At 54.9% G+C, this 7,771-nt stretch overlaps 1 protein-coding gene across 2 annotated transcripts; it reads right to left on the bottom strand.

Annotated features, from left to right (window-relative positions):
* Positions 1–72: 72 nt before the first annotated feature.
* On the bottom strand, positions 73–4,497 carry TMEM86A (transmembrane protein 86A). Of its 2 annotated transcripts, none has more exons than XM_047691152.1 (3): positions 4,369–4,497; positions 1,941–2,205; positions 73–1,579 (listed from the first exon to the last, which is right to left on the bottom strand). In XM_047691152.1, the coding sequence occupies exons 1-3, from the start codon at positions 4,387–4,389 to the stop codon at positions 1,143–1,145; spliced, it is 723 nt and encodes a 240-aa protein (XP_047547108.1). In that variant the 5' UTR covers positions 4,390–4,497; the 3' UTR covers positions 73–1,142. The 2 variants fall into 2 exon arrangements, with proteins under 2 accessions (XP_047547108.1, XP_047547110.1); XM_047691154.1 differs by having other exon boundaries at positions 1,986–2,205.
* Positions 4,498–7,771: the final 3,274 nt, after the last annotated feature.

Below are 7,771 nucleotides of genomic sequence, written 5' to 3'. Positions count from 1 at the left end.
GGACATCCAGGGCCCCTGGCACCATGCCCCCAACCCCTGCCCTCCAGGACAGGCACATGCCACACAGGCGGACAAGAGGACAGCCAATGGCCCTTGGTTTTTATTTTTTTTTTTCACATGAGCAGCAAAGGATGGAGTTGTCCCATCCTTGCTCCTTTTGCATTGAATGTGCCTTAGGTCTTATGACCCTAGAATGTCATTGGAGCCCCCTCCTCTGGCTCCCAGTGCAGAAGGGGCAGATAGAAAAGCACTGATGGAGGCAGGGTAGGGTCCCAGCTCTCTAAGCCAGGCTCAGCACCCACTCAGCAACTCCCTGAGGCCCTCTCCCTATAAGACTTAGACAGCAGAACAGAGACAGATGGCACAGTAAGACAGGCTGGGAGACAGACCACATACACATAGACTCACGTACATACATAAAGGCTGGCCCCTTCCTTTGGCATGGTTCACTCTAGCCCTGGGGACAGGGTCTAAGGGTGGTGGTGGTGGGCCTGCACTCTGGGCTAGCCCCTGAGAGAGATGGGACCAATTTAAATCCTTGGTCACCCAAGCTCCCAGGCCAATGAAGTCCCCAGTCTCACCTACCTCAACAAGACGCCCCTACACCTTCCCACCCAATACTTAGAAATGGAGATTATTCAAGTAACAAGGATAGATGAAGGAAAGGGAGACTCCATCCTCATCCAATCTTCCCAACTAGGGGCCTGCAAAAGGGGCTTCAAGCCCTGGACTTGGGTCATCTCATCTCAAACTTCTCTCTTCCCTCAACTCTGTACAGATGAGAAAGAGCGGGAATGTGTAAGTCAGACTCTTCCATCTAGTAGAAGTGGGGGGAGGTCAAGACATGGAGCACCATCACCCTCCAGAGGGGCTTCGACAGTCCCGGTGGGGTTAGAGGTGGGGAGAGGTCTAATTCCGGCCCCGACTCAAGGAGAATTAGGCTGGCTCTTTTTGGCTCTCAGAATTGTTCCAGACCACGAGCTTTGCTAGAGAGATCCTTTTCCTGCTTACCCCCTCAAACTTGTACGTTTTCCAGGTGGTATCTGCTCCTCCAGCTTAGGCCTACAACCATCCTGACCCAGTTCTTGCAGGTTCTGGACCCCTGCCCCAGAAGGAGAGAGGGGTAACCAGACCCTGGCCCTTCAGTTGGCCTTGGTCTGTCTGTAGTCTTCCACTGGCTCCCGGCTCTCAACGGCAGACAGGGCGATGAACATCTGGGCAGCATAGTAGGTAGACATGATGAGTGCCCGTGCGTAGGGCACCGGGAAGCAGAACTTGCTGAGGGCGATGGTCAGGTCTGAGATGATAAAGAGCAGCGCACCACTGCCTGCTGCCAGCTCGGTCCAGCGCCAGGCTGCCCCGACCAGCCGGAGTCCTGCCACAGCCCGCCAGCCCATGAAGCCGATGAGGGCCACATAGATCCCCACAAGATAAGTGAAGGCACCTGAGAGGCATGGGTAGAGGAGAGCATAGCACAGGCCTGACAGCACTGCCATCACCAGGCCTGTCCGAAGAGCCAATGGCCGCATGCCAAAGGCCGAGGCGTAGAGCACGTGGGTCACAGCAAACATCAGCAGACCTGGGAGTGAGAGGGGATGAAGGGATGCTGAGGGCGGGCTCAGGGGAGTAATGAGTAACGGGGCGGGGCGTGGTTAGGAGGGGGGTGTGGGGATAACCCAGCAGCTTTGGAAAGTCTCAGGGGTGGGAGGAAATGCACAGAGGTAAAGATACACTCTCCCTTCCCCTGAGAAACTCTAGAACTGATCACCAGATCAGTGCAAGGGAATCCTCCAACAAGGGCCCCATAGTCTTTGGCCTCAGAACCCCTTAGATTCACCATATTCTTGTTCCAAAGCTCCCTCTCCCCAGTCCTTGGCCACCTAAGACCCGCTAGCACCCAGCCCCAGGATTCCTCCCAGGCAGCTACTGGGGCAACTGACCGTGCATAAAGTAACCCTGGTCCTGCCAGATGAGGAAGGCATCACCTAGAGCAGAGAAGACGAGCCCCGCAAAGATGCGGGTGGCACTGGGATGGGTCAGCAGGAATCCTAGGCCATGGGCCAGAAGGAAGAGCCAGAGGCAGAAGATGGGCAGGCACTTGATGAGGGCGCTGACCCACGATGGACTGGACGAGGGCAGCCAGAGCACAAAATACACGCAGGTGGCCTTGAAGAAGGGCACCAGCTTGGGTCCCTCACTCTTCACCTGGAGGACACAGGACAAGGGCAGCACTCAGCACTTGGAGCTCGGAAGCCCACGGAGGTGTTCAGAGCCAGCAACCTCAACCCAGACATATACCCCAGAGCCAGACCTGCCTCCCAAGCAGGGAGGATTGACCCCCAGAAACCCAGTTTGGCCTGTCCCAACCAGCCAGTAGAGTAGGCACATTCCCATCATCACCCTGGGGCTTAACCAATTAGGAAGGGGAAGGGCTCCACTGTTCTGCTGCCCGTGTACCTTCTTGGCCCAAAGCAGGACCAGAATGGTCACTCACTAGGCAGAAAACATATCTGGGGATACAGTCCCCTCCTGCAAGCAACACTTCTCCCTTCCTGGCTCCTCCCTGTCCCTCCCCAAAGCCCCTCTAACCCGTCTCTGCCAGCATCAGCCACCGGCTGTCTGGAATGGAGTGGAGTCAGCAGGAAACCACAGAGACGCCACTAGCCAACTCGTGATCCTCCACAGTGGGGCCCGGGCACAGGCTTAGGGCCCTGGCAACACCCGGTGAGTGCCAGGAATGTGTGAGAGTGGGCCCTCAACCCCCACAGGCTCTCTCCTTGGCCGGCCTGCTCCTCAGCCTTCATTCCAGCTGTCCCGAAAGGTACCAGCCTCAAGGTACCATCAAGAGTGAGGAGAGGAGATAGGGATGCTGGCTAGAGGACGATTTCAGGGATCAGGGAGTTGAAGGGGCAGGGTGTCTCTTGGTCAGTCGCATTTCCAAGAAAACAGGAGCAATTCAAGAGTTCGTCAAAAAGAGAGGCAGGAAGCAGGGGAGGGGTTCTCTTTCCAGCTTTTGATCCGCAGCCAGCAGACTGGCTGTGGAACGGAGAGGGGGAAGTTGGAGCAGCTGACTTGGCCTCAGCCGGATTAGGGGGGAGGGGGGAGGGCAGCTTAAGAAAGGTATGTCCGAGGGTCGGGCCTGGTTAGTACTTGGATGGGAGAAAGGTATGTCCGAGGCCACTTCAGGTACTCTCCAAGCTGAGGGAGGGGGTTACTGCAAATATTCTGAATCTGTGATCCCCTGAAGCTCCCCGCTTTTTTGGGCATCGGGTACAGGGTCTCTGTGGGCGATTCAAAACTCCTGAGGTTCCCTGTATACATACACTCTGCCCAAAATGATTGTGCCTCTAGCTGGGTGAGCTGTCCAGCACAAGGCTGTGGGAACACACTGATTCCCAGACTGCCAATTACCTAAGGACTGATCAGACTGTGACGGAGGAGTTTGGGAAGAGGCAGATGGGTAGGAAGGTCCAGGGTCCAAGCCTGCCCTTGCTCTGCCAGGGGTGAGAGCAGGGAGAAAAGACGACTAAGTTCCTTCCTATGGGGATCTCCCCCATCCAGGCTCATTGGAGTAAGGGCATGGGTAGAGAAGGAAACTGGAGAGATGAACAACCCCGCAGTCCCCAGTTCTCCCCAGCAACAACCTGCCAGCCCTTGGAAACATCAATGTCTGCTCCATACCCCTCCCCCAGCCCCATATTTCCTGTAAGGAAAAACAGGCCGTAGAGTAGTAGCAGCTGGCGAGACTTTTGACAGTCAGAGAGAATCCAACACTAGAAGATGAAGGGTGGGAAAGAGAAAGAGGTTCGAGTTGAGAAGTCTGAATAGGAAGAGTGGTCAAGAGAGGAGCAGCCCTCTTCCTCCAGCGCATTACCAAGGCTGCATGGGCCCAGGGGCGTCCCCTCTCTCGCCCCAGGCTTGTTTATAGGATGAGGAGCGGGAGGAAACAAGTTTGGCCAGGATTCCCAAGAGGTCCCAGTCACCCTCCTACCCTTGCCGCCCTCTCCCACGCCTCCCTGTGGTCTGCCCACGCAGAACCTGGCGGCCAGCTGCTGTCGCCTCTCTCTCCCTGGCAGCCACCCCGCCGACCCGCGTCGGACACACAGACATCAACAAAGTCACGCTTCCGAGTCACGTGCCCACTGTTTTCCTCCCTCCCGCGGGCGGGCGGGGGCTGCGTGGAGGACCGGCGCCGCGGGTCTCGGGTGCGGGACCCTTGACAGCGCCCGCCTCCCCGCCCGGGGACGCCAACCGCCGCGGGATCCCTGCGCTTCCTCGGCCCCCGACGGCCTGGCCTGCCGCAGCCCAGTCCCCAGGCCGGTGGGCTCCGGCCGCGCCGGACACTGGCTCGCTCGCTCGCTCACTCACCACAGTGACCGGGGACACCATGGCGGCAGCGGCGGCGGCAGCGGCTGACACTCCGCTCCGGGCTGCAGCGGCCAGGACGCGCCCGCGGCCAGGTGAGTAGGCGAAGACGTAACAAAGCTCCGGGTCACGGACAATACCTCCCGCTCGCCCGGCGCTGGGATTTCTGTCTGCGATCCCCAGGACGTCACAGCGCGCACCGCCAATGAGAGGGCGGGGGGCGGGGCGTCCGAGGCCCCGCCCCTCCGGGAGCCCGGGCCAGGGCATCCCGGAATCTGACTGTGACACCGCCCCCCACCCCTCCACCCCCAGTGAAGACCGAGGTTGGCTGAGAGTCAAACATTCCTGTCGTGGGCCCACGACGTAACCCGGGGATAAAAAGCTGATTCCCAGATGGAGAGGAGAAAGGAGTTGAGGGAAATTGGAAGGGGAGGTGAACCTTGAGAGACTATGGACTCTGAAAAACGATCTGAGAATTTTGAAGGGGTTGGGGGTGGGAGGTTGGGGGCACCAGGTGATGGGTATTGTAGAGGGCACGGATTGCATGGAGCAAAAATAATGAATACTGTTATGCTGAAAAAATAAAAAAATTAAAAAAAAAAAAAAGCTGATTCCCTTCAGCCTTTAAACACGCGGTTCACGCGGACATCGGGTTTGTTTGTTTTTAAGATTTTACTTATTTATTTGAGAGAGAGAGGGAGTGCACACAGAAGCAGGGGGAGTGGGAGAGGGGGAAGCAGACTCCTGCTGAGCAAGGAGCCCGATGTAGGGTTCGATTCCAGGACCCTGGGATCACAACCCCGAGCCCAAGGCAGCCGCTTAACCGACTGAGCCAGCCACACGCCCCACACGCAGACATAGTTACAATTAGACCCACAGCCTTCATTGTGTACAAACACACATGCAAATGGACACAGTGGTCAGCGTACATACCACCTTCAACATGAAAAGAGACACCTCAATAAGTCCAGAGCAGCCCATAGACCCATTGTCCTCATGTATATACAAGCATACAGAATCACAATTACTCTTAGGCATCAAACAAATATGTAGACCTAAAACCACCAGCAGCAGGTGGACACACATCCTTCAACATAAAGAGAGGCAGAGACAGGCACACCTCCACACCACAAATACTTAATTGCTCTTAGGTACATGCCTCTCATAGTCCAGACACAACTGTAATACAAGAACACACCAGGAACAACAGACCTGAGGACCTCAGGCAGACCTGAGCATACTTAAGGACCCACACGAGTGGGAACTAGCTTTGCCAAAATACGGCTTAAGAAGCTTGAGTGTCAAGATTACAGAGACTAATTTGTGACACATTACAGACACATTTGTGACCAGGCTTCATCAGAACCGTGGGAATTACATGGTAAGTAGTCAACTGGACAGGGATCTCTGTTCCAATTTGCCAGGTCCATGTTGGGCGACTGGGTGAATCAGCTGCCCTCTCTGGGCTTGATTTCCTCATATATAAGATAAGTGCATAATCTCTAAGTTTCCTCCCAGGCCATCATGTTGTGTAGGACAGGGAAGGAGTGGGATGCTGGTGTCATCCTGGAGGCATCCTAGAAACAGATATTTCAGATACTTCTTAAAGGATGGCCTGTGGTCTTTCTGCAGGAGGAGGGAAGGCGCCGTGTGCCAGGCTTTGGGAATTGGGGTTGGAGGGGATAACCAGCCCTAACTGACCTCAATTAGCAGCCAACAAGGAGTTTTAAACATCCTGGGCTGACACTGTTGCTGCATCCGAACCTGGTGCTGGGCCAGGAGAAGCCTACAGCTTGCCTTCTGTGAGCCCCTCCCATAATGGGCCCCTTTCTTTTTCTTTTGGGACCAGCCCAGCTTTCCCCAAAGCCTGTGTTGACCTGACACCCAAGTGGAGTGGGGAGCAGCCCTCTTTCATGATAGAATTGACAAGCAGAGATTCAGAGGCAGAGGCAATAGAGTGAGAATCAAGACTCGGGATTGGGGGTCACACACAGCCTTCTCCCATCGCCTCCAGGCCCCTTCTGCGTAGGGCCCCAGTGGGCAGGGAACTCTGCCTGCTCCACTCTCTTCCTAGCCAGGGGCGGTGGGGAGACCTACCTTACCAGAATGGGAGACTATTGCTGCCTAGAGGGCTTGGTGCCCCCCACACATATACACCCCTTCCTACAGTGTCCTGCCTAGAAAAAAGCCTGGATTGAAAGTTAGAACTACTGTACTTGGTGCTAGTCCCTCCTTCTCTGGGACTTACTAGCTCTATTAACTGGGCACGTCACTCCATCTTTGGAGCCTGGGTTTCCTCATCCAAAAATGGAGAAATGGGGCTGGGAGACATGTGCCAACATGTCTGTTTTCCAGCCAAACCCTTTAATGTCATCTAAGGGATAATTCTCAGGGCGAGAACAAGTCCGGGCCTTCTTCACTTCCCTAGAGGTTAGTTTCCCTGTTGACTAAAGTGAGAGGATGGGGCTATAAAAGTGGTTCTCAACAAGTGAGGCCTATCAAAATTTCTTGGGAAGCTTTTTAAAAACCTAGATACCCTCGCCCCATCCCAGACCTACTAATTAAGGGGCACAGATTTTAATAAGCTTGGCTACACAAATATCCAAACAGAGAAAGCTCGAGATGTAGACTTGTCATCTGCGGGGCCTGAATCAATGTTTGCATCCTCAGCAGGCAATGATCACAGACATAGGTCGCCTGCAAAGCAGAGGCATTTCTCCCCACAGTGCTGGTTATTCTCTGTCCTCTCACTACCCTGTTCCATTCTCAGCCCTTCTCTCCCCTGCCCCAGAGGCTGACCTCTATGATTGTGTCACCTGGGCTCACTTGCCCTCTGGCTCCTGATGGAGTTTGGTTAACAAGAGGCAGAGGCAGATCTGAAGGTGGAAGGAGGGTGTGATTGGGGATCCCCCACCACCACCACCACCAGCTTGCTGGGCTGAGCTCAAGTTCTGGCAGTGGCTGGGCTCTTCCGTGGCCCAGGCCTAGGCAGGGCAACTTCCTCCTGCTGTCGCTTGTCTTTAGGTGGGTACCCCTTCAGTCCTGGCTGGTTTCCTTAACCTGCCCACATCTCTACCAAGAGCCATGACATTCTCTTCTGTTATATTCTTGAGGGTACAAGCACCCTGACTGGTAGAGTTACCCACAAAGCAAAGGTGTTCTCCCCTTCCCAAAATGAAAGCGCTTATGACATTTCATGTCTAGGGAGAAGATTTCCTGTTTGTCTCAAAAATTTTATCTTACTGTTTAGTGTTTTTATGTTGAATTGCATATTGCAGGGAGCAGAAAGGGGGGTAGGGCTGCCTGAAGTCAGGCATTCCTTCCTCTGTGTACCCAAAATGACCTGTTAGCACGGCTTTTTCCTCACAGCTTTGTAATTGTTTTCTTTACTTGTCTGTCTCCCTGA

Source organism: Lutra lutra, chromosome 10, assembly GCF_902655055.1.
Source record: "Lutra lutra chromosome 10, mLutLut1.2, whole genome shotgun sequence".
NCBI classification, from domain to species: domain Eukaryota; kingdom Metazoa; phylum Chordata; class Mammalia; order Carnivora; family Mustelidae; genus Lutra; species Lutra lutra.
This window is presented reverse-complemented; position numbering and strand designations above follow the sequence as displayed.

Coding starts and splice junctions, on each gene's coding strand:
- TMEM86A (XM_047691152.1), bottom strand. CDS start 4,389: ATGGTGTCCCCGGTCACTGTG. Junction 2,206..4,368: donor TGGTGTCCCCGGTCACTGTG/GTGAGTGAGCGA, acceptor TGTGTCCTCCAG/GTGAAGAGTGAGGGACCCAA. Junction 1,580..1,940: donor CCAGGGTTACTTTATGCACG/GTCAGTTGCCCC, acceptor TCTCACTCCCAG/GTCTGCTGATGTTTGCTGTG.